The sequence below is a fragment of the Perissodus microlepis genome, chromosome 19, assembly GCF_051167445.1.
Source record: "Perissodus microlepis isolate ML-2025 ecotype Zambia chromosome 19, ASM5116744v1, whole genome shotgun sequence".
In the NCBI taxonomy this organism is placed as follows: domain Eukaryota; kingdom Metazoa; phylum Chordata; class Actinopteri; order Cichliformes; family Cichlidae; genus Perissodus; species Perissodus microlepis.
Genome location: NC_140479.1, coordinates 23,688,228 through 23,713,911, shown reverse-complemented (window position 1 = coordinate 23,713,911; position 25,684 = coordinate 23,688,228). Strand labels below are relative to the sequence as shown.

General features: G+C 40.1%; 2 protein-coding genes across 9 annotated transcripts in view; one reads left to right on the top strand and one right to left on the bottom strand.

Annotated features, from left to right (window-relative positions):
• LOC146366052 (snake venom 5'-nucleotidase-like) overlaps window positions 1–7,542 on the top strand; it is a 17,627-nt gene extending 10,085 nt beyond the window's left edge. The window contains exons 2-9 of the mRNA XM_084915809.1: window positions 175–394; window positions 670–858; window positions 1,039–1,236; window positions 2,894–3,048; window positions 3,239–3,347; window positions 3,451–3,600; window positions 3,845–4,045; window positions 6,086–7,542. Coding sequence (XP_084771935.1) covers window positions 175–394; window positions 670–858; window positions 1,039–1,236; window positions 2,894–3,048; window positions 3,239–3,347; window positions 3,451–3,600; window positions 3,845–4,045; window positions 6,086–6,243 — 1,380 coding nt within the window. The 3' untranslated portion in view covers window positions 6,244–7,542. The remainder of the gene's footprint in view (window positions 1–174; window positions 395–669; window positions 859–1,038; window positions 1,237–2,893; window positions 3,049–3,238; window positions 3,348–3,450; window positions 3,601–3,844; window positions 4,046–6,085) is intronic.
• LOC146366051 (sorting nexin-14-like) lies at window positions 6,633–25,684 on the bottom strand. Of its 8 annotated transcripts, none has more exons than XM_084915802.1 (31): window positions 25,167–25,684; window positions 24,805–24,975; window positions 24,612–24,732; window positions 24,343–24,416; window positions 23,895–23,991; window positions 23,753–23,796; window positions 23,580–23,667; window positions 23,407–23,491; window positions 23,171–23,327; window positions 22,911–22,986; window positions 22,642–22,686; window positions 21,718–21,798; window positions 21,394–21,508; window positions 21,047–21,202; window positions 20,803–20,927; window positions 20,132–20,190; window positions 19,676–19,702; window positions 18,767–18,913; window positions 17,965–18,097; window positions 16,809–16,995; window positions 16,592–16,675; window positions 16,210–16,310; window positions 14,476–14,587; window positions 14,222–14,262; window positions 13,951–14,070; window positions 11,714–11,837; window positions 9,882–10,046; window positions 9,686–9,781; window positions 9,466–9,557; window positions 9,061–9,117; window positions 6,633–7,920 (listed from the first exon to the last, which is right to left on the bottom strand). In XM_084915802.1, the coding sequence occupies exons 2-31, from the start codon at window positions 24,939–24,941 to the stop codon at window positions 7,882–7,884; spliced, it is 2,985 nt and encodes a 994-aa protein (XP_084771928.1). In that variant the 5' UTR covers window positions 24,942–24,975; window positions 25,167–25,684; the 3' UTR covers window positions 6,633–7,881. The 8 variants fall into 8 exon arrangements, with proteins under 8 accessions (XP_084771928.1, XP_084771927.1, XP_084771929.1 ...); XM_084915801.1 differs by having other exon boundaries at window positions 6,633–7,923; window positions 25,167–25,681; XM_084915803.1 differs by having other exon boundaries at window positions 6,633–7,923; window positions 23,895–23,973; window positions 25,167–25,678.

Genomic DNA, 25,684 nt, shown 5'->3' with positions numbered 1-25,684 from the left:
TTTTAATTTCTATGTCGTTTGGAAACTTTTTGTGTGTTAAAGTGGTTCAAGTTTGTATTTTTCGAAGATAAGTTTCTTTAAAATGTAAATTATGTGTTCATTTTTAAATTTTAGTAAATCATTATATTTAATGAGATAATAAAGTAGTTGAAGTTCTTTTTTTTTGTCACATAGGCTTTTGGAAATCACGAGTTTGACAATGGAGTGGAGGGTCTCATTCAACCCTTTCTCCAGAATATAAATTTCTCTGTGATCAGTGTAAACATTAAACCCGACCAAACCCTGGCAGAGCTTCATAAATACTACAGTCCCTACAAAGTTATCAGTGTGGGCTCAGAGAAAGTGGCTGTGGTTGGCTATACCTCAGCAGAGACGCCATTCTTATCCATGCCAGGTAAATCTGTTCCAATGATGTCAATGCCCATGCTTTGTTTTTCCAGTTCGTGGATGAAGCTGGATCACAATCAGGATAATTTCACTCAAATAAAACTTTCTTTCTTTATAAAGCGTCGCTGATTGTTGGTGTTTTCAGCTACATTACCAGATGTCTTGCCTTGTAATAACAACTTTCAAATTGTTATCCAGTATTTAGACGTTTTATTCACCAGTGTTTTGAAATGTGCACTGCTTTCTTGCACCCATCCGTCCCCTATTTCCTGTGCGTGGTAGGCAAACATCTCAAGTTCAAAGATGAGGTGGAGTCACTTCAAGCTCAAGTACTTGAGCTGGAAAGTCTGGGCTATAATAAAATCATTGCCCTGGGACACTCTGGTTTTGTTGTGGATCAAGACATAGCGAGACGCGTGAGAGGGGTGGACGTTGTTGTTGGAGGGCATACCAACACGTTCCTCTACACAGGTATCTCTATCCTGTTCTATTGTTATTTATCATAGTGTTTATCCAGCTGTCTCCAGACACAAAAACTGCATTTCACACATGCAACAAACCAATTTAAAGGAATGGCATGCTTCTAACCTCACTATAACAGAAAGAAAGAACCACTTAGGCTACAAACCACAACATTTTCCTTCTCTGCAGGAACGCCCCCATCTTCCGAAGTGCCAGCTGGCCCATATCCTTTTATAGTAAAATCCAGCCATGGAAGAGACGTGCCAGTGGTCCAGGCTTACGCCTTTGGGAAATATCTTGGACACTTAAAAGTCACTTTTGATGATGCTGGTAATGTCATCAAAGCCGTTGGAAATCCCATCCTAATGGACAGCAGCATACCTCAAGGTAGACTAAAATATCAGATTACACTGTACACATGTTACTGTTTGAAAAGTCAAAACCATTCAATGAACCAAATAAGATTTTATCATGTTAAAATTTCTCAGTGTTCCTGTAAGTGTATTAAGGATTTGGGAAATGAGGCGAAAGTTTTATCTCTGTGAACACAAAAGAAATCGGATGTAATCAGAAGCAGCAAGGAGACTAAATTACTCTGAAAGAGAGAGAAAACTTTTTTAAAAGCTGGGTAAGCTCTTTAGTAAGCATTCCTGCTCCTGACGCAGAACATGAACTTCAGTGATCATTTCTTATCTCATATTTGTTTACATTACCAGGTAACTTGTTATTACTGGATTTTGATGCACACACCCATCCTTGAGTGGTGGAAAATGTTTGCACATACTTACAGCAAAGTGGGGCAAAATTGCATTGTCCAAGACTCATCATAATATCAACAAATCTTCAGTGTTAAATTCATTTGCTGACAGTTGAACATCCAGTGGTACATAGAGGTAAAAACTGCTTTAGCTCATTTGTCTCAGTATGAAAAGAATAACAAAAACACAACACAGGACTCAGGCTCTCCCATCACATCCATTTTCTAGTAAAAGTTTACATGTGCTCACACAAATAACATTACTTACCTTTTTGAAAGATACTTTTTGTTGTTTAATGAAGTGTATTATACTCATTAAATTAAACTAGTTAGCACCTTATATCTTATATAATCTATGAATATATGTTGCAGCCACTTTATTGGGTACAACTACTCATTAACACAAATATCTAATCATCCAATGACTTGTTTTGTTTTTGTTTTGTTTTTTTGCCTGTCCTGTTTGGTTCTTCAGCCGTCAGAATTGATGTCTGAAGGCCAACAAAGATACCCAATGGATTTACTTTACCAAGTGGATCATCACTTGCCGTATTGGTCCATTTGATCGACTTTTGTTGTTATTATTTATTTTATTTTATTTTATTTTATTTTATTTTATTTTATTTTATTTTATTTTATTTTCAGCTGTTACAAACAGGACAGACATACCTAGGGGATAGGAAAGGGAGAAAGAAAGATGAAGGAGAAGAAAAACAGAGGGGAAGAGAGACAGTGAGAAAGGTCACTTAAAAAGAAATGCAAATCCGTGCATTTTGACATGTAGACATGGTTAAGATGACCTGCTGAAGTTCTAAGTGAGCACCAGAGTGAAAAAGAAATGTGATTTAAGTGACGTTGAATGTGGGTTGGTTGGCACATGGACTCGGCTGACTATTATAGAAAATGCTGATGTATTGGGATTTTCCCACCTAAGCTTCCTTTCCTGTACAGCCAGGCTTACAGAGACAGTAACAATCACCACTTGTTACAACCAAGATCTGCAGGACATGTTGAACCTTGAAGCAGATGGCTACAGCAGCAATATGTGATTCAATATGACATTGTAACTATGATTTGCAATCTCATATTGAAAAAGTGGAGTTGTTCCTTGCTTTACAAATGCAATGTTACCATATTTGTGTAAATTCTTCATTAGAGATCCAGGATCATCTATTTGCTCTCAGGGATTTACTCAAAATACAATAATCTAGACTTTTTTTTCTCCAAATCCTTTCGTCACGATCTGTGGGGGTTTTTTTTTTCCTTCGTTGTTTTGTTTTGTTTCAGATGCGGAGATCCTTGCTGATGTTAATAAGTGGAAAACAGACTTGGCTCAATACTCGACTAAGTATGTGGGCCAAACCTTAGTCTACCTCAACGGGTCATTTGAAGAGTGCCGATTTCGGGAGTGTAACCTGGGAAACCTAATCTGTGATGCCATGGTAATAGTTACAGGCATTTTTCACTTAGTTAACATGAGTTAAGTGTGAATTAGTGGTTATAAAAGGACTGCGTGAGTTTTAAGGAAGGTGATTGATCATAACAGATATTCATGATGATAAAAGGTGACAACAAACAGCCACAAGCAAAGAGAATTTCTCTGTCATATAATACGTCTTTTTGCATTTACAGGTGTATCAAAATATGAGGCATTCAACTGGGGAGCAGTGGAATCATGTAAGCTTGTGTATGCTGAATAGTGGGGGCATACGGACAGCGATAGACGAACGCTACAGAAATGGTAGGAGTCTTTTTTTTCCTTTGTGCAGAATTGCCAAGTTCTTAATTCACCTTGAAGTGTTTTGTAATCTGCTGTTATTTATCTTTATATGTTGTCCTTTTAGGCTCCATAACAATGGAGGAGATCCTCACCGTATTACCATTTGGAGGAACCTGTGACTTGGTCCAAATAAAAGGCTCAACAATAAAAAAGGCATTTGAACACTCTGTTCACAGATATGGAAGAAAGACTGGAGAATTTCTTCAGGTCTCAGGTCTGCGCTCCTCTGCTAACACAGAATAGTTTAATAATCTTTTATAACAAAGGGTTGTACGTGTGCGTGTGGCTGGCGGCTGGAAAGCTGCAGCTGAGAGTTGTAGAGAACAACAAGTGGTAAAAAAGAGAGTGGAACGTGTGAAGAATGTGGTCGAGTTTGTCATTGCATCGCATGCCACAAGGACACACTAGACTCTTTATATAAATGTAAACACTATGCCATTTTTCCCTTAAATTTCCAGGTATTCATGTGGAGTACGACCTCTCCAAGCCAGTGAACCAGCGTGTAGCATCACTGTCACTGCTCTGCACAGAGTGCCGCGTGCCCAAGTATGAACCATTAGACCCACAGAAGACATACACCGTGGTCATGCCTTCATACATGGTGGGTGGAGGCGATAACTTTACAATGATTAAGAGGGAGTTACTGAAACATAATTCAGGTGGGTGGCAGACTTGTTCTAAATTTATAAGCAGTTTACCTCAGTATATCAGGGGCACTTAGAAGGACCTTTACTACATCCAGCACCAGCATCCTCTTAGTCAAAAATCACACTGACCTCATTAAAAAATGACATTTTCAATTCAAAAGGTCAAAGGTCAACCTCACACTAACATCCCTAACATAATCAACTCGTAGCAAAGTACCTGGCAGCTGTGAGATCCCTCTACAGTTCCCCTTTCCTTGTTTTGCATAAAGCACAAGTTTTTCTACTTTGGAAAATTAATTACATCTTTTTGTCATGAAACCTTCGTTACTCATCTTGGTTACCAGATACACGTCTTTGGTCAAATCGAATGCAAACGTGTTAGTTTCAGTGCACCTTACGCTTACACGCCTTATGGGCTCGCTTTAATGTTCGATGTTGGGAAAGTCACGTTAGCAACTGTTCTGTTGTTTTTCCCTCGCCTTTGTGTATCCATCAAACTGCAGATAATGGTATTTCCACGCAATTGACAGCACTCTTTGCATACATTTTGTTCTTATCGTGAAGCCAACGTATTTTGAAATAAAACACAATCAAAGGATATCTGCATATCTTTATTTTAACATAGTTGTTGTTTCTTTGCATTGCATTGGAGGAGCGTGCATTTTAAATATCACTTTTGTGTAACTGTGGGAAGCAAAGATTGCGATTGAGATTAACTGATGCACGAATAATGATTATTTGTGCATATTTGTGCATCACATTTGTTTTGAGACTATCACTTGTGATACTAAATTTGGTTACTGATTTTTTATATCCTCTTCGCTGCCAGACTGAATGTGTTTGAAGCATCCAAGTTTAGACTTCTTCTTTGAAGGTGTCTCTGCTGCTGTGGTCCACTCCATACTCACACTCCCTTTAGAAATACATATAATCTAAATATATAAATATGTATATATACCAGAACAAAGAGCTCATTTAGCAATCACTCCAAGACTTGGCAGACTGTTATAAAGGTTTGCAAACTTTAATGTTTCATAGTCATTTGTCCCTTGCTTTTTTTCTCCCTGGTGGAATGCAACCTGAGTCATGACCATTAATGTTTTTTTAAATAAAACATCACAGGAAGGAGCTAGACAGTGCTTTTCATGAATTAACTGGATTGTCTAAAGTGAAATTCTAACATCCTGTCCATGTTAAAATGGATGAATTCATCTGATAATGCCTAAAGTGAGAAACATTTTATGAGCGGACACTGAGAATTAACTGTGGTGCACTTGTCTGTGAAACACATGGAAATGGGGAAAAACAACATATGGACCACACATGGGAACGCAGCATATAACATCTGCTCATAAGAGTTTATTCTGTGACTCAAATTCCTGCACTTGTTTTTAAACTTGACAACACACGTTACAGTAAAATATCTCTGTAGTGGTATAGTGGAAAAGTTTTTGTTATCCTCAAGGCTGCACTAAAGAAGAAAAGAATAGCAGGATGTGGCTTGTGACATTTTCATTTCCAGCATTGCTTTAAGGGTTTTTGGCACTCTGGCACAGTTTATCGAAATGCTGAAACAACCATTGGACAGTTTTGCCGTAGCGCTTTGTATTAACACTTATGATTCTGAGATGCTGAGCCTGAAAAGCTGATGATCTGCTGAGGGACATAGAAATCCATTGCTTTTGAGGATGGTTGAAGAACTCATATTAACTGTGGCAAAATTTCACACAGAGGTTGGATTTTTTTTGTTTTGTTTTTTAACTTTTTTTTCCACCCATTATTCAGAGACAGAAATGAACAACAAATCAAAGCCCGCTGTAACTGTAAACTCTTTAGTTCTCGATCTTTACTCTTGGGATTCTCTCCAGCAGGGATGTTTAAATCTTTTAAATATGTTTCTGAAGTTTTCTTTAAATTTTACAAAAATCACTCTTGAAATCGAGAATCGAGCATCATGAAGATGTTATTTATATATTTTAATAATGTAATATTGATTCATTTAATGCCACTTTGAGATTTTTAAAAAAAAATAATTTTTGCCTTTTCTTGCAGGTGACTTGGACATTACCGTTTTTTCCAAGTACATCTCCGACATGAAGCGCGTGTTCCCTGCAGTAGAAGGCCGCATCACTTTCAGGAACTCTGCTGTCATTGCTTCATACAGTATTGGCTTGTTGCTGCTGAGTCTGTGTCTGTCTGTGACACTTTGATTGGCTTTTTACACTCTGGTAAACTGTGATAAATTGAAAAGCTCCAGGACTTGGTTAACTGTCTTTTCAGCTCGCTGCCCTCAAAGCTAACTAGAAGACAACAGGATTACAGGTTCAGCCTCGGGGTAGCCAGCATCCAGGCAGAAACTTATTATAACCCACAACGATTCAGCAATCCCCCAAAAAAGCATGAGCGACAGTCTTGTTTACTAAAACCGACACACAAATGTACCAAAAGAAACAGCCTAAATATAAAAAGCAAAGTTATATTGAATGATAGAGCTTACTGATTGAAAGATGAGGGAGTGTATGAAGCTTGGTCCATTTTCTGAATGAGATTATTTTACAAAATAACAGTGGATAGTAAAAAGCACACAAAGCAACAACTATTCCAAATGATTTTCTTTAATTACCATTATTCAAATGCCTCAAAAACTGTGGTCAGGCAGAATGCACGTCATCTTTAATAAGAATGTTTTCATCGGGTTACAAACATGAATGCATTACTGTGTAGAAACTGTGAGGACTTGTAAACAAGCCAGTGATTTGTTGTCATGAGGACCTATTTGATCTGCATATATGCAAAGCTGAAAGATTCATCTGCACTGAGTTCATGAATTTGTCAGTACATCTAAAATTCATATTTACAAAAGTGCTTTTAAAATTCTAAGGATTTTTTTCCTACTTTTATTTTTACACATTGAAAATACCAAAAGAAAAATCTATTATTCATTGTGTATTCTGTTCATCTTGTAGTCATTCCAACATAAACTCAACTTTAGTGGGCAAATGATTGTGCTCTTTAATGAAATATTAGTATAGTGATATGTATTTGCTTGCTATGATTACTCCTTTATTAGCAGTCAGCTATTAAGCTTGTAATATTTTACATTTATCTCAATCAAATGCCATCTTCAAACTGACTGATTAGACATAAACCCAGCCTCAGGTTAGTGCATTCCTAGTGTTCTTCTTAAGCCCAGATAAATGAGCTGGGCTACATCAGGATGAGTATCCCATCTAAAAACTGTGACAATTTAAATCCACTGTTTGGACCACTTGGAAAATGCAGCTGACAGTGCCTTTGCCTTCCCTCCTTATTCCTTTCCACAAGTCTTGTCTCCCTATTCCTCCTGTCTGTCCTTTGTGACTATCTGCCCACCCCGGTGCCCGCCTGTCCCCTATCTGTTGGTCTGCTGCTCATTATTCATACTTCTGGTTTCCCTCAAGTGTAGGTTTTGGATTTTATGTACTATGGATTTTTCCTTAGCCCAATAAAGGCTTTCCTTTTGCTGTTTATTTCCCTGCCTTGGTCATTTGTGTCCTCTCCACCTCCACCACACCTGACAAAACTGTTAAATCACTGTCTTTTACTGTTAGCTTCTACTGCTAATAATAATACAAAGAAGAAATTGTCAGTTAAATTCTGACTTTTTATTTAGTATATACTTCATGTATGTATTTATTTTACAAATTAATGACAGATGCACCAGGAGAAACCATCTGCCTTTCCTCCTGTTGTGGGAGCAGGTATCCACATACAGTTACTGTACATGTCAGTTATGAAAGTCTATGCGTCGGATTTAGTCTAGTGTCAGATGAGCTCGGGTATGCCAAGCATGTTGGCTCATGTTTATTTTACATCCATGGAGCAATCACAGACGTCTCCTTCTGCACCTGCTGAGAACACAAGAATGCAGGGTTAACTCAGAAGCAGATGTGTGTTGCTGTGGTTTGGTGTTTGATTTAAAGTCAATGTGAAAAAGCTTTGATTGTGTACAATCACATTTCCATAAAGTTGGGATGCTGGGAAGAATAAAAATGGAATGCAGTCACATAAAGCACACCTAATTAAAAATAGAAAAACAATTTTAAAAAAAAACATAAAATGTTTATTATGGCTTCTTCTTTGCCTGATAACATGTGATTTCTGGAAGTGTTCCTGAGCACATGCTGTGATTTCCATGACAGATTCTTTCCTGTTTTTAAAGCATTGCCACCTGAGGGTCCAAAGATGCTATATTGATTTTCAGCATTGTCCCTTGCACACAGAGATTTTTCCCAATTCCCTGATCTGTTGATGATATTATGTACTGTAGATGATGAGATATTTAAACCCTTCAAAGTTTTATATTGAGGAACATGATTCTGATATTATTCAACAATTTGTAGGGGCAGCGTTTTGCAGACTAGTGAAATTCCATCTTCTAAATGCTCTTTTTATGCCCAATGGGCTTGCCAAATAACCTCATTAGTTGCTAAATTTTCCTCCAGCTGTTCCTTTCTAGTACCTCTTACGTTTCAAGCCTTTTGTTGCCCTCTAACCTCTGCTCTAACCTAAATGCATCCAATTAAACCATTTGATATATATATTCAAAAGCAGAAGAACAGAAATAAATCCAGATATGGGGATAGGGGTTAAACAAATTCAACATCAGAATTATGCTCATAATTTTTGAGATTTTGGTGCGACAGCTAATCTTCACTCCAATTGCAGAAGCATTACTGTACGACTATCCAGGTAAAGGACTTTGGCATACTTATTAACGAGTGATATGTGTGTATTTCTCCACTAAAAATGCAGTTATTTAATCTTATATTCATTTAACATTGAACATTACCATGCAGTCTCATTCATTCACTTATGCAACGATTAACAATGATGTTGCTGATAATTATTGACTGCATGTTTTTTCATTTTTCTGTTTATTTTTTGGTATTTGGGGTTTTTTGGGTGTCAGGATATATTCACACTCCATTCTGCGGAGGATAAGAGCCTATAGATGGGTGGGTGAACAAAAATGAATATATGTTTACCTTGTTTAGCTCTGGAAAAAGTTCCTGAATGACGATGTCGAGCAGCACATATGTCAGCTGAGGAAGGCAAAGCAAAAAAGGTAGGAACAAGATGAGAAGCATTAAGGTCAGTCGTGTTTAAATAAAGATGAAAACACGACCAGTATGCAGAACGGCAGAGGAAACTGTGTTTCAGCAAACTGCATGTTACATTGCGTACCTGTTATAAGGTGCGAATGTTACATTCAGAGATACGCTGCACAGCAGGAAAATGTACACCAAGTCAATATAATTCATATACCCATCTGTCATATACTAGCACAGCTTTTTTTTTCATGTCCTATCACGTTTCCTATCAGCGAAGTGGAAACATTCTGAGAAAGCACAGAGTGTGTCCTCGCTGTTTGCGCGTGTCTGTCCTTGTACCTGTTTGTTGAGCACTGGCTGCTGTAGTCCATCAAAGAGGAGACGCACTCCTTCATACTTGGCCTCTTCTCCGATACATTTCCCCAGAAAGTCTGAAGATAAATCAAGGACAAGCCCCCAGGCGGCAATTTAAAACTCACCACTTGTCTTGTAGGTTTAGATGCCGACTACAAGTGGTCCATAAATTACAAAAGGCGACTTGGAAGAACTAAATAAATACCTGGAATATAGCTCATCATCTCCTCGAACGTCTTCTTTGCTCTCCTCTGCTTGTTTTGGGCGGGGCGAGGCGGGCTGCTTTCACAGAAAACTGAGTCTATGAGGGCAAAGATTCAGTACATGACTTCACCTCAGTTTGTTTAAAGTTCAAGATTCTCACAAACACGCAGACTCTCTTCAGTTCCTTGGCCGTGTACCTCTAAGCAGGGTGATGAGCGAGACTAGCCGGTGCTCCTGGACCACTTGGTTGAGTTTGTACTGAAGATAATAATCTGTGTAGGCCTCCAGTGTGTTCTTGAACAGGATCCTGCCACCCATTAGCAGGTGGTGCAACCAATCAGGGACACGAAAGACGACTCTGCCTAAAAATCAAGAAGAGGAGAGAGAGCATCGATCACCTACATGACCTATCTTTTTAATATACATCAGTCAGGTATAGCATTATGACCACCTGTCTGATATTGTGTTGCTCGCAGCCCTTAAACAATCAAAGCATAGACGCTCGTACCAACAAGTCCTATAAGCTGCGAGGTGAAGCCTCCATGGACTGGAGCATATCCCACAGATGCTCAACTGGACTTACATCTGGGGAATTTAGAGGCCAATTCATCACCTCAAACTTCCTGTTGTGCTTCTCAAATCATTCCTATACATTTTTTACAGCCGTCAGGGAATACAGTTTCCACACATGTCAAAGTAATATCCACACCAATGGCAGGACCCAAGGTCTCTCAGCAGAACACTGCCCAAAGCACCACACTGCTTCTGCGAGTTTATACTTGCCTTCTTGCCATAGTGCATCCTGGTGTCCAGTGTTCCCCAGAGAAGCTTCACACATACACGTGATGTGACAGAAAATGTAATTCGTCAGACCACACCATCTTCTTCTTACTCCATGGTCCAGTTCTGATCCTCACATGCCCACTGTTGGCACTTTCAGCACTGTACAGGGGTCAGCATGGGCACCCTGACTGGTCTGCAGCTATGCAGATGCATATACAACAAACTGCAATACTCTGCGTGTTCTTACACATTTCTATCACAACCAGCAGTAACTGTTTCTGCAATTACAGCTACAGTAGTTCATCTTCGCTCCCCATCAATGAGCCAATGAGCCATGACCCTGTTGCTGACTCACCACTGTTCCTTCCGTCACTGCTTTTGATAAGTATTGACCGATTCAGACCAGGAACACACCACGAGCTGCAGTTTTGGAGATGCTCCGACCCAGCTGTCTAGCCATCACATTTTGGCCCTTGTCAAACTTTCTCAAATCCTTACGCTTGCCCATTTTTCCTGCTTCTAACACATCGACTTCCAGGACAAAATGTTCACTTACTTCCTAATGACAATCAGTGTAATTGACGTCACCTGTCAGTGGTCATCGTTATGCCCGATCAGCGTAAACTGTGTGTTTTACAATCTCTCTTTCCTCATCCCCTATTTGCCGACTTTATGGTTTCTCATTTGGTGTAAACTTAACACTGTGGACATTTTTCAATTATTTGGCCTAATATTTCTTTTTTAGCAGCATGCACTTTCAGCCATATGTTTCATGGTTCTAGCATCTGTCAGCTACACAGACCAAGACGGATGAAAGAATAAGACAAGCGGTGGAAATGGGCTTCCTCTGAAGGAAGCGAGGAGAGATAAGAAGAGGATCTCAGTCATTCAAGAGGGAGTCAGAGTAGAGACGCTGCTTCTCTGCATCAAATGGAAGTAGTTGAGGTGGATATTGTGTCTCTCAGCTGGTTTGGAAATGTCCCTGTGCCTTAAGGGAGAAGCCGAGAGAGGGTATCTCTGCTGTGGCACAACCCAGAAGTGGTTTCACAGCAGATCCACAAATGGCACATGTGGAGTATTTCACTTTAGTATTTTACCTTGCAAAACAAGTCCTTTCTGAAACACTTTCCAATAACATTTCAACCCAGTACAAATCAATCCACACTCTATGTTTAAGCCTGGAAAGGAAACATCATAAATTGTGTCTGCAGAACGGACTACAAAAAAACCCCAAAACTTTACTTACCAACATACATCAAGTAGTCATAGACCCCTTCAATGGTAATCATTTCCATGAAGTAGTTCTGATTGTGTCTCTTCTCTGTCATCTCTGATCGGTTGGCATTGTTTTTGAAGAGGTCATTGAAGAGCTGGGGGTGAGACACTTGCGTCAGATTTTAAGACTGAAGCTCTTTCAAACACCCACTGTCTCTATCTGAGAGCATTTCCAGTTATGAGTGACTCACAAAACTCTGGCAAAGTAAATATGTAACGTCCCTATTCTTTTAGGAATATATTCAGATTTTATGTTAAGTTAAGTGGACGTGTTTGTTTAAGCACCACTTGCAAAAAGCTGTTATGATCTCATCAGTTCAGCCACTGGCAAGTTCTCAGATTAAATGCCCGAGGCCTTTCTTGGCAATGTCAGACCTCATTTAAATTTTGTGAAGTGCTACTTCACAAAATTTGTTGCAAAAATAGCGCATGTGCTGATGTTTTATTCTATTGTGTCTGTAATACTAGAATCACCATTGGCTGATTTTAATCCCATTAAACTTCCTTTTAATTCAAGACAGAGGAATCTAATAAACACTAGAGGAAACAAAATATCAGCATAAACAGTTCCATCAATAGTCGATACAAATCACTGTCTTTGCTTTAAAAACTTTATTTAGGGGATTATTTAATCCCCTGCTCAATTTGTAAGTTTGCTCACATAGAGAATATCAGACCAATAAATAACTTCGTACTTGGTGGAGAAACCCTTGTTGGCAAGTACAGGGGTAAGAAGTTGCTTGTAGTTGGCACCAGGTTTGCACACATCTCAGGAGGGACTTTGGCCCACTCATCTTTACAGAAATTCTAAATCCTTCACCTTTATTGGCTGCTGCTTGGCAACTCAAAGCTTCAGCTCCCTCTATGGATTTTCTATAAGACTAAAGTCTACAGACCAGCTAAGCCACTCCATGACCCTAATGTGCTTCTTCTTTAGCTGCTCTTTTGCTGCCTTGATGGTATGTCTTGGGTCACTGTGTCGCTAGAAGATGACGACGACCCATCTTCAGTGTTCAGGTTGCGGGAAGCAGGTTCTTGTCCAAGCATGGCCACGTTCATTGGACTCTCAGTGCGGTGAAGACATCCTGTACCCTTAGCAGGAAAACAGCCCCAGAATATAATGTTTACACTCCATGCTTGACTGTGGGGAATATGGTGGAGGCTTTAGGTCATACTCAGCATTTCTCTTCCTCCAAACACAGCAGTTTAAGTTGATGCCAAAGAGCTTGATTTTGGTTTCATCTTCCAACAGCACTTTCTCCCAACACTCTTCTGAATCATTTTAATGTTCACTGGAAACTTAAGACAGGCTTGTAACTTCTTGAGTAGGGGGACCTTGCAAGAACTACAAGATTTCAATCCATTACGGCGTAGTGTGTTACCAATGTTGTTTTTGTTGACTCTGGTCCCTACTGCCTTCAGATCATTAACAAGCTCCTCCCATGTAGGCTGGGACTGATCTATCACCACTCTCATGATCATCCTCACATCATGAGGCAAGATCTTTCATGGAGCTCCAGACCGAGGGTGATTGATGGTCTTTTTATTTTTATTCTGAACAATCGCACCGGAAGTTGTCACTTCCTTCCACCAAGCTTCCTGCTGATGGTCTTGTAGCTCATTTCAGCCTTACGCAAGTTGACAATCTTGTCCTTGACATCCTTTGACAGCCTTTTTATGTCTTGCCCATTGTGATGGAAATCCATTCGGTTGACATTTGTGCTTTATATACATAAGTTGAGATCAGAAGTCTCGACAATTGATTTTAATTTGTGTGCCACAAGAGCAGGCGGCCAATCTCTGGGAGGCAAAATTCTGTTTATGTTGTAGGGGATCAAATACTTTCTCCACTCAACGACATGCAAATCAGTTCATAACTGTTATGCAACATGTTTTTTTCTGGATTTTTGATCAACTTTCTGTCTCTCTCCATTAAAAAGAAATTACCATAATAATTAGAGACTGATTTGTTTCTTTGTAAGTGAGCAAACTCACCAATTCAGCAGAGGCTCTAATAATCTAATTATTTCCCCACTGTATATCTGTAAAGCTCAGCTGGCTTGTGGTCTTTTGACCAGACAGTTGTAACAGGAACAATTAATTGCAACTGAGCTTTAGGGAGGACTCTACCAGTACTCAGGATTCTCCTCAGGCTACTCTTTTAAACAATGCAGACACTCAAAAAGCTATAAAGCCTCACTTGCCAACCTTTTTGTCATTCTCTGAGGTGGGACTCAGGATAGTGAGCTCAGGTCGGCTGGGTTTGGGTTTGGGAGATTCACAGGAATTGAAGAAGGACTGGATGAAAGGTTCCAGGTGCTGCCCTTTCTGCCATAAAAAAAAGCACACGTGCAAAATGTATATTGGGTAGTTATGGTTTCAAAAACACAAAGCTGACATTTAAAAACATCTGTATTGTGAAAGATGAGACACAAAGCACATCCTACATATTGTGTCCCAGAATAAATGCATTTCTCACCTCTTTTATCAGTTTGCTGGGGACCGACTTAATGATTTTCCCTGTGAAAAATAAAAAACCTTATCTCAGTGATGTATGCTTCTGTCACGTTGTGCCTCTTTTCCAGACACATCTCTTCTCATCCAACCCAAGGTCAGCCTGATCAAACATTTCCACAGGCTGTTTAAACATCATCTATTTTGCACATTTGTTTAAACAAAGCGTCTGTCACATTCTCTGCAGCCAGGTCAGAGAGAATGTGCCTCATACTGTACCGAGGTTCACGTCAGGTAACATCTTGTCCAGGAACTGAGACTCCATGCTATGAGGAGACAGAAAGTCGGCCAGTAGCTGGCTGTTGCTCAGCTCTGGGTGCTGCAGGAGTTTCTGCAACAGATAATGAAAACACACATTTGTTCTGTAGCTGAAAATCAATCACAGGACTGCAGATTTATTGTGTATGATCAAATGTATGCAGATGCAAGTGCTTTACTCGTTTTTAGAACAAAGCAGACTGTGGATTTTCAAGGGCTTCAAGTGGGTTTTTCTGCTTATAAAACCTCCCAACCAAGTTTGGATTAGTGCTTACTACTTTCCACAGAACATTGCAACTTTTTTAATTAATTCCCAAGCTTTCAAAGCAGCCTCTTGGTGTGCCTTGAAAAAACTTGTTTCAAGGTAAGTAATCCATCACAGTGAAAACTTTTACTGCTTTTTGTGTTGTCTCTTGTGATTCTGTACTGATGGTCCTCCAGGTGGGGACCATTTAAAAATCTTTCCTTGCTGTTCCATCCTCTCCAGGATGGGGAGTTTTGTCATTTTTCTCTATAAACGTTCAACAGTTAAGACTCAAGTTTTATTCCTTGAAGTGTTTAAGGACCTTGGCAGCAGCTGCAGAGACTGAATTGTGTTTTATTCAGTTTTTTCCTCTGTGTTTTTGAAAAGCTGCTCTTAGAATCACCAAATGAAGCAACGACAAAGATATTTTTCTCTCTTTACAAGAAGTGACTCAACCACTGACTAAGACTGATTCTTTTTTTCTGAAACCTAATTTGAAGTATTCTTGATAAACGCATACGCACAGAAAACTACACCCAAAAACTTTTCAACAATGTGTGTGTGTGTGTGTGTGTGCGTACGTATTTCAAGCTAACTTGTTCGTAACCTTCTCACCAACCGCCTCCCCTCAAAGTCATTTTCTTAGAGTTTTTTATTATTTAGTTATTTGAAGAAGTTTTCACAGTACAAACCATGATTCAGCAACTTTTAGAATCACCTTTAGCAGCAATAAGTTGAAGTAAACATTTTCTGTATTTTTATTTATTTATTTGAGGTTCGTTTTAAAATTACACTTGATGCCCCCAAGTTATATTCATCAATTTTACTATAATATATTTACTCCAAACATCTTATATTAGGAGCATATTCTTTTAATTAATACTAGAAAGTCATCAGGGTCCAATATATATTTTGCAGAAAATGCATAAACTAAATGCATAGTGCTAAATGTCCAGTTTTGCTATTAAAATTAACAATAGGCTGCACATTTTTGTCTATTATGTTTATGATTATTAGGGTTGGGTACATGTAGACATAAATATATACATACACTACAATCATCATAGTACGATTATATAAAGAAATTATATAGAAAAAGTGTAGCTACACAGTAATTACATAAAGCATGAAACTTTTAAAGGTGATTATTGTAGCTGATCAAAACCTGTTATATTGCCTAGGTACAGTATATATTACACCTATCTAAATGCTACCTCATTAAAAAAGCATTTGCATTTCAACATCAGAGATGGTCACACTTGCATGATCCTTTCATCAAGTGCATTTGATTGGACTGCTATTAGCATCATAATTTCTATGGAAGCAGTAAGGCTGTACTCAATGTTTCACAGCACTTCATGGAGTCCTTTGAAAACTTTCTTTTTCACATGACTGAGTATCCTGCCTAGTGCAATTCAGAAGAAAAGGCCATGAGAAGCTCAGATATCTACCTGAAGATATTCCTGAAATTCCTCCCTCTTCGATGTCAGAAATTCGTAATTCTTGGGACCAATTATTCTCTTTGAGGGCAGCTGCGCATCTGGAAATGAGCCTGCAGATGGTGTAAGATTTCACAAAGACGAGTGTTAAAAATATGTGTCTCTCTTTAACTGGAACATAACAGCCGTGCAGTTTCCAAGTCCCCAAATAAGGCAACAGGGCCATTAAATGTTCTTCGCTTCTAAAATGTAAGTTTACTTGGAAGTAATAATCTGGGATTTTTCTGTGGAGTCGACGACATCATTTTCATGGGAAAATTCCTTCCTGATGGCCTTGAATGAAAAACAGAGCAGTGCACAGGTGCTCTAAATTAGCATTATGTAGAATACCTACCATGAAACTCGGTGAGCTTTGACTCTAGGACATAGAACTCCAAATATCTCCTGTACACAGACCAGTGCTCAGTCTCATGTCCGACTGCAGAGAGTAAAGCAACAAGGTTTAATTAATGACCCCAAACCAAAACAGCTAGTCACACTAGTTAATGGTTACCTAATAGTATTACAGATTATTTACAAGTATGTTTTAATGAAGGTCCGCACAGCCTCACCTGCCTTCCGGTCATTGCGCTCTACATCAATACAAAACACTGGAATGCGCTCCCTCTTTACGTCGTCATCGTAGAAATCAATGTACGGGATTGTGATGTTCCAGGCTGAGAGGTTTCGCGGGGTGCTCGGGGTGGAGGCCGCCTCCATAGGGGGGTCATCTTCCAGCACCATCATGGCTTCCTCCACCTTGAATAGAAGGAAGTGAGAGTGGTTGAGGTCAAGGCTTTGCAGAGTACACGATAGATGAATAACACGACCACTTTTATGCTGCAAAACACACAAAGGTAGAGGCCTGACTTTAATTTCTTGGACTTCTTTTGTTCTTTGTGTATGGCTTCTTTTTACCTTAACCATATAATCTACTCCTATCAAAATTACTATTAAATTGAACAGCAAATGTGAAGATCAGGGACAACTAAACAAAAAAAAGGTGACTGAGACCTGACCACAAGTAAGGGAAGTGCAACGTATACACAGGATATCCCTTTACAATAAATGCCGAACAAGGAATTAACAGAGTAAAGACAGTAAAGTGCTGTTACAGACTGTGTTTGAAGTCACATCAATATAAATTTACAAAAGCTCTTAAACTAGCGGATTTTCATTCATCTGACACTCTTTTTTTTTAAATTTCTTTCATTTAAGGTGGATATTTAGTCATTTTCGCAGGTCGTCTTTGTGGTTTCACAGGGAAACTCTTGCTCTTTAAAATCAACACTATCTACTGTAAAACAGGCAAATTCATGGACTCCACCTCAGAAAACGCCAGAACCCAAACGTTGGATTTAAATATTGGAAAAATAGACAGATATTTTATTAATGCCTGAAGAAATTAGCAAAAAACAAGCTTTGTCAAACTCGGCAGAGTCGGCAAATTGCACTGAAAACCTTGAAGATTTGCCCATAAGGTAGAATTAATAGACTATGTGGCTTTGTTTTCTTTACTCACCAGCGCCCCCATGTGGGAATTACTTCAGGAGACCCTCAATATGACTTGAAGACTCCGTTTGCAGTTACTTCTAATAAATTTGACACGCTGCTTTAAATTTGACATGCAGTTTAACCCTAAAAAGCAACTATCACCACGTGAGCATAATTTTATACACTATCATCATCTTATAATGAATGTTTAGGACATTTTTAGATGTGCCTTACCATATCATCCTCCCCCTCTACCAGCCCATAGGATGGCAGCATGGCTCCTTCCATCGTTGTGCTCTTGAACACTCCTTTGATCTTACTGCCAATGCGGCTAATCCCAAAGGACTCGCCCCTCTTAGACGTACTCCTGCAGTTCAAACAAGGAGGCTATTAAACACGGAGCAAAGGAGGAGATGCGCTTGGCTTCAGCAAAGCGCATGCAGCTTCAGAGAGGTGACAGAGCAGGGACTGTAGGGAAGAAGAAGCAGCTTACTGTATCTGTATCATGGGAGGTAAAAGCTAATCTAGCCAAACCAATGAGAACGTTTAACTTCACAGTCAACAATAATCAACACAATAAAATGTCTGCGTTATTGGTAAAGCGCTGCAGAGCCACAAAAAACACACACACACACACACACACAACAAAGCACTGAGCAGTGATGAACAGATGTGTAGCTTGGAGGGGATATTTTCAGGGTGTAAAAAATGCTGATGATGATCAGTTACCTGACAACCGATAAAAAGCACACAACATCACAGGTGCTCTGTGTGAGTGCCGGTTTGCTCACGTAAAATAAAAATCACCACATGACGCACAGAGATACGCCAACTACACAAGAAGCCAAGCACAGAAAAAGTGGCTGCGGTGTCAAAAACGAGACTGGAGGAAACAAAACGACAAATTAAAACAGGATCCCGTGCATAGACCCCACCATGCAGGCGTCCGGCTGGGACTGGGGTCACATGGGTGTGAAACTGGATAGCATGACATCACACTGAGCGACCTGTGATAGACAGATGGACCCTGACTTACTTGGGTGATGAGTGGCGGTGGGATAGCGAGCCATATGGGAAGTTTGTGAACGTGGACTGGGCATGGAGGGAGTTACAAGATGCAGGTGAAGAGCTGCCAGAGGCGGTGAACAGTGAGGACGGGGACTCGGGGCTCCAGTCCCAGGAGCTATAAGCAGAACAGGATCACATCCCCACGGGCAAGAGGAGGGAGCGGATCGTGGATCATACCAGGGCAGGCAGTATGGTGGTCACAGAATCAGAGTGGACATACGGTCACAGACACAGGCACGATGGTGGAAATACACAGATGGGCGTAATGGGCAGACAAACGGGCAGAGGTGGAGAAGGTTTCTTAATCGCAGGTATGGAGGGAGGTTAGCCTCGAAACTGGTCACATGTGATTGTGGGCTGCGAAAGCAATTATATGCTATCCCATCTATCATTTTGAGTGGCGTAATTTATGCTGCTTTGGAAACTGCCTTTATAACAAGTTTGCTTTCAGGTGTTGGAAATGAAACAGAAAATGAGTTTTCCTTCATTTTAATTTTCTCATTTTGGATATAATGCTTTTATTAGCTTTATCTGCTTATAGGCTTACTGGTGACACATGCTATGATTAGCTCATAAAGGTCAGTTTACTCAGTGTTCTCTCTTTTTGCAGCTACAGCACACTCACCAAATAAAACATGTATTTAGGGGTGAAATGAGATGAGTGCTAAAAGATTATATATCATTATCGTAGTATCAGCTAGTGCTTATGAAACTGAAGCCCTCCTTGATGGCTCGGGCCCAGGCAGGGCACAGTGATTCTGTTAAAAAAAAGGCAGCACATCTTTAATCTTAAGTATGAAGTGTCTTTTAGAATCTTGCGTGCAGCACTACTCAGCCAGCCACTGTTCTGATCAGCACACTGACGACTTGTACTCACCGAATGTCATCCAAACTGACGCTATTTCTGGAACAATATGCACAAGGAGTTAGTGGCTGGGCCGCGTGGCCACGTACACACCACACCCCGCGATAGAAAACATGACAGTCGATCCATGGCTTCAGTTCAGTTACAGCTATACTGCAGTGGTCTAATATAACTTGCATTACAAGAAAATGGGTTGCTTCTTTACAGCTTAGTTACAGTTATGTTTATGTGTGACGCAGCTGGCTCATAGCATATCCAGGGACAGGGATTTATGTACGTTTAATAGGGAAACCAGGAAAACTGGACGTGGAAGAAAACACAGAAATTTACTGTGTGTCTAAAATCTTAGTTAACAGTGAATTTGTGTTTGCGCTGTTTTCTGTTTCTATATTTTCTGAAAGTCCACCTGTGCATCATTATGCTAAACTTTTATGCTGTTACACACAAACATAACAAAGTGAAACCTACCTGCTCATTTTGGAATTTCTGGCAGGGGACTCGGCCCCTCTGAGAAGCTGCCGAAAGTACTGTGGAAAAAAGAAGGTCACGGGAATCAAACAACACATATGGAAAATCTGGTACAGTATGCAAGCTAAACTCAAGGAACATGCCATATCTATTGACCTCTTAATGCCTAAACAATAATAACCACTGATGGCCAGTTTATTTGGGAGCAAGAACAGGGGTGGCAACTAAGTAGAAAATAACCTCACATTGTTATCCAGACACTATTCACACAGGGCTATGGCCTGCTCTGAACAATGGCTGAGCTCTGGTCCACCCAGCTGAATTCAATGAAATTGCTTCTGAGGGGTGAAATTCAGCTTGGCAGTTTGGCATAATGCCAGCGCCGGCTCATTGGCCGGTTGCACGTCTGTTATTGATGACAGGGCCGATAGCGGTTGGTAGCAGGGGGATGGAAAAATGGGTCTGAGTCAACAAATTCCAGTTGAGTTTGAGTTTAAGCATTTTACAGATATAGTTTTGGTACATCTGAGACAATAAAAATACTAAATTTAAGGAATGATCATTCAGTCTCAACTTAAAGACCCATAATTTAAACAGGAAAATGCTTAAATCTGGAAATCAAGCTGGGTGACAATAGGCTTAGTGGTTTCTATTGAGGTGTGGGCGCTAACCTCATCGCTGTGGCAGAACATGGGGGTGAAAACATTCTCCAGAAGAGAGAGGACGTGCTCGTAGGCTTCAAACAAGCACCTCATGGTCTGCAGTTTCACCACCTCCCCATAAGGACCCTCAGCAACTAGGACGTTCAACAAAAACACACAAGCGAGTTAGCATACTACACAGCATGCATACTCATTAAGGCACACCTAGGATGTTTAAGACACTTTAACTTCAATAATGACTCCTGTCACATACTGTTGCGTATTTCTTCCACTATAAAGGGGTCAAAGCGGATTTTGTCAACACTCTCGTCCAAGCAATAGGTCTCGTAGATCTTCTTCACTTCCTTATGGAGCATCATCTTTTCTGAATCCAACAGCTCAGGGCACAGAATCCTGTCATTGAACTCCTCTGAGAAGTTAAGAGAGTCAGACATCAATACGTCACAGTGATAGGTTAACTCTGCCACCCACGAGTGGTAATTTTTCCTGATAATTTCAGATGGGGTGATGAAAAGCTGTTGACTGACAGAACTGAGTAATTAAGGTAACAACAACTATTAACAACTACTAACGATTTAGAGACAAAAACTGAATACTTGCCAACTGCGAGACAGAATTGGAGGACATGGACAGCGCCTTCTTGCTTTAGGAAGTTCATAAAGCGAAAGAGAAGGTCTTGCTGTTCTCGAATTTCCTTCAACTCCAGCTTTAGCACCTGATACAAAGGCAGGAAAAAATGGATTAATGTACTCTATAAAGCTTCCTGCTTCTATTAGGCTTACGCTGCCCCATATACCAGCTACATATTGTCACTAGGTTTTTGCTTAATGCCAGATGGCTTTTGTTTCAAAGGCGGCTTGCAGTTGAATTTTTGTAGGTTTTTAATGAATTACTTCACTCTCCTAGATGAAAGCAAACACTTACTGAGGGCTTTTTGCTGCGAGTATCAGAGTACTTTTGTAGGAAAGGAACCAGTGTTGAAGTGGGCTCTGTGGCTTCTTCAGGCTGGAGTGAACAAGTCGGGAAAAATTAAATACACATTTAAAATTCACAGAAGATACACTCACCCTTCATTCTGTTAGGTATGCCTATGCCAGTTCGGAAGAAGAATCAGAGCGGAGAAGAAAGGAGATTTAAGTGAATTTCTATGTGGCATCGTTGCTAGTGCTAATACAGGCTGGGCTGAGTATTTCAGAAACTGCTGATCTACTGGGATTTACTCCACACATCCATCTCAAGAAAATGGTCTGAAAAAGAGAAAATATCCCATGAGCAGCAGTTCTCTACGTGAAAATGCCTTGTGGACGTCACAGGTCAGAGGAGAGTGGCCAGACTTCTGGCTGCTTTGAGCAGACAGGATATGAGGGCAACAGTAACTCAAATAACCACTCATTATAACCAGGGTATGGAGAATAACATTTCTGAATGCACAACATGTTGAACACTGAAGCAGATGGGCTACAGCAACAGAGGACCACACAAAGATTCACCAAAATTGGACAACAGGAGATACAAAAGACATTATCTGGTCTGAGTCTGAATTTCTGCTGTGACACTTAAAGGGCAGGGTCAGAAAAGAGCATGAAAGCATGAATGCATCCTGCCTTACACCAATAACTCAGACAGGTGGTGCTGGTGTAATGGTGTGGGGATATTTTCTTGACACACACTGAGTACTGCTGCTGACCATGTCCATCTTTAATAACCCAGCCAACAAATCTGCTTTATGCCACAAAAATTTGAGTTCAGAAAGCAAAAGATCGACCTGACTTGTTACTAGAAAGGTGAACCAAACAGAGTGACTGGTGAGTGTAAATGACAGCCAGTTACAGTCCAGTACATACTTACAGGTGAGTTGTCAATGAATATCAAAATTAAATGATTCGCTGTGTCCTGAAATAAAAGAAAAAAAACACACAAAAAAGCAGTCAGTAAGTTTCAAACTCAAGTGTAGCGCTGTAAGTAATGTTTTGATTTGTCTTTTATTTGCATTCTCATAATACTGCACATTAGCACTGGTTAAAGGACTATAAAAGAAATATCCTGTTAGACTGGCAAAAGCATCCAAAGACACGTTTAAGGGAAAAACCAGCTTTGGATTTCTATTCTACACTCACAGGATCAGCCAAGTAGTCCATCGAAGGAAGGAAGACAGAACCAGCCAAAACTTCTCTTATCAGGAGTGTAAGAGATCTGAGAGAATGACGAGATACAGAAGCAGGAAATAAGAGAATGAAGCAATAAAGACGTAGTGCTGCGTAGTGTCACAAATGGCACTATTCTCATGGTAGAATCATGCTGTGCATTCATGTTGTGACTTAATTGGGTAAATATATGGTTGCAGTGCATGGGCTTTACTTCCAGAGCAGTCAGTTACCTGCAGTCTGTGGCCTTGGGCGGCAGGATGTAAGGGAACAGTATTTCAGTCAGCTTCCTGAGGTAGAGAAGCTCATCTCTGCGACTGCGAAGAGCCACGTGGAGATCAGGACCATATTCCTCCAGGGCAGCTTGTTGAAGATACTCTATGTTTTTTACTGAAAAGAAACCAAAAAACATTTTTTATGATAAAAGAAATAAAAAACAAACTGCTCTGTGTGATTATAACTGCCATACCCTTCTGCCTTGCTTTGCTAATAATTTCAATGTGCTTCATGGAAACTTTAAGGAGCTTTTTTGTGATGAGAGATGCCACATCCACCTAAGAGAGAGAGACAAGTTTATTTAAAAATGATGAAGACCAGTTTAAAAAATTCAAAGTTTTTATCTTTATAGAGTCTAAGTTTCACCTTCTGAGTCCGACGAACCAGCACGGCTGCAAAGAAACGCAATGTCACTCTCAGCTCGTCGACAAACGCCTCGTCGTCTGTGATGTCTCTGAAAGGAAAAAGAAATCTGTCCTCTCACTTCACAGGACACAACACAGTTTGAACCTCGGAGGAAGGATACAAGAAACTCTTACCTATACCAAGGATATACAAAATTTTCCAGAACAAGCTCTAGAATCTAAAATAAAAACAATAGATTTTATTGTGCCATAATTTGATAGATTAATTTAATGTTTATTTAAGAATAATAACGTGTGTAACAAATGTGTCTATTACCTCTGAGAGTGAGGCATCAACTTTAGAAGGAATTTTCAGGTCAAGCCATGGCTGATAGTTTTCCAGTAACAGAGTCGGTCTATAAATATGAACAAAACTTTTTTTAAAAAAGGAATGAAATAGAAAAAATTCAGTATCATCAGCAGAGGAAGACAGAAGAATCCAGTCTGACCACTAGATGGCATTGCTAAATCTCCCATGACCTAATAAGTAGGTAACTTATTGTTGTCAACCCAGTAATGAGGTTATATATATATATGTATAGCATATGTAGTAACACAGTGATATGGACTTGGTCACAGATAATCTGTAAACAACGTCAGGCATTAAGCATTTATTATGCTAAATATATAACTGCTGCTGAAATAGATATAAGGTTTCAATAAAACACAAGTCAGCTTCCTTCCAGTCTACGACTGTTGCACAACAGCATAACCACGTCACTCACCTGTGCCTTTTGCACTTGATTTTTCCACAAACAGCACAGCTGTGGCCCAGCGGAAACAGCTCCTGCTGGTACGACTACAAGATAAAATCAATAGCAAAAATTATGAACTGCTGCTGCTTTTGTGCCTTTTTATTCATCATCATCAATGTATAAGTAAGCAATGGCACACTTCCAACAAGTGATAGACATTACATACATTTCTATCAGTTGTGGCACTCAGAGTGTGGAGGCTGTATCCTCCTAATTTGTTCAGTTAAATTGTAACAGACCTTGATTCTTGGTTTAATGGAGACTAAGATGTTAGGCAGCAGAGACTCAGGCCCCAGGGAGCAGTAGAAAGTGACGACTCCAGCCAGGAACGACCAAAACACCATTATAATGTGAATATATCTGTAGTAAAAAGGAGGTGTGAGGTATACATGAATAAAAACATGGTTTGCCTATGTAGAGTGAACTAGTTACCTGTTCAAAAGCACAGTGGAGAGAAGCAGGACCAGCAGAAGGAAGCAGAAGACTGGATATTGTCGACCAAGCTCTCTGAGCCGGTCCACCTTTACCCTGCGTCTTAATTTCTGCAGATAAGCCCGGATGCATCCCATCTTTGTCTGTCAACATCCAGCCTACTGCATATTACTGTAAATAAATAAAGGTCGCATTACGAAGTGGCTGCAGGCTACAAATAAATAAGGGCGTGTGGCAGGAAGCAAGAGCTCCTTACTCAAAGTCACAGTATTTTATTTATTTATTTATTTTTAAATCTATCTATTCCGCTTAACATACGTATCAGGTTGCACTGATTTTAACATATCGACTCAAGCACTTACTGTAAGTGTACGGCGGACGATATGGGCCATTTTTCACTGTAGTTCAGGCGCGACACCATAATGAATTTGCAAAAACAAAATAAATACATAAGCAGGTTGCCTGTGTGCAGGATCAGCGCAGAGAGCAGAGCCGCGCACAGCTGTGAGCCACAGCAGGATTAGTGGCAGTTACACAGCATCATTCGTGCGTGGACCGTCCTAAAACTCTGATAGGTTGCCGTTTTGGTTAATGGCCGCGGTCCTGTCACGGGCATAGCTGTCCATTGAGGAGCAGCAGCAGCGGCGGTGGTTGGTGCCTCGGTTGTCAGCGCTGGAGACGTGTGATGTCACCTCCGCTGCGCTCCCAGCAGCAGTAGCTGCTACTGGCTCCTGTAGTTTAGCTCTGAGGTAACGGGCGTGTCCGCCACATATTCCCCTTGAAATGAAACCCACGCCAAGGTGCCCGGATCAAGGAGACGAGTCCCGGAGCGGAGTAGTGCTCACTGGAGTGGCCATTATTTATATTATTGTCACATTTA

Coding starts and splice junctions, on each gene's coding strand:
- LOC146366051 (XM_084915801.1), bottom strand. CDS start 24,941: ATGGGATGCATCCGGGCTTATCTGCAGAAATTAAGACGCAGGGTAAAG. Junction 24,733..24,804: donor TCCACTGTGCTTTTGAACAG/GTAACTAGTTCA, acceptor TTTTTACTACAG/ATATATTCACATTATAATGG. Junction 9,782..9,881: donor GCTCATCACCCTGCTTAGAG/GTACACGGCCAA, acceptor TTGCCCTCATAG/ACTCAGTTTTCTGTGAAAGC.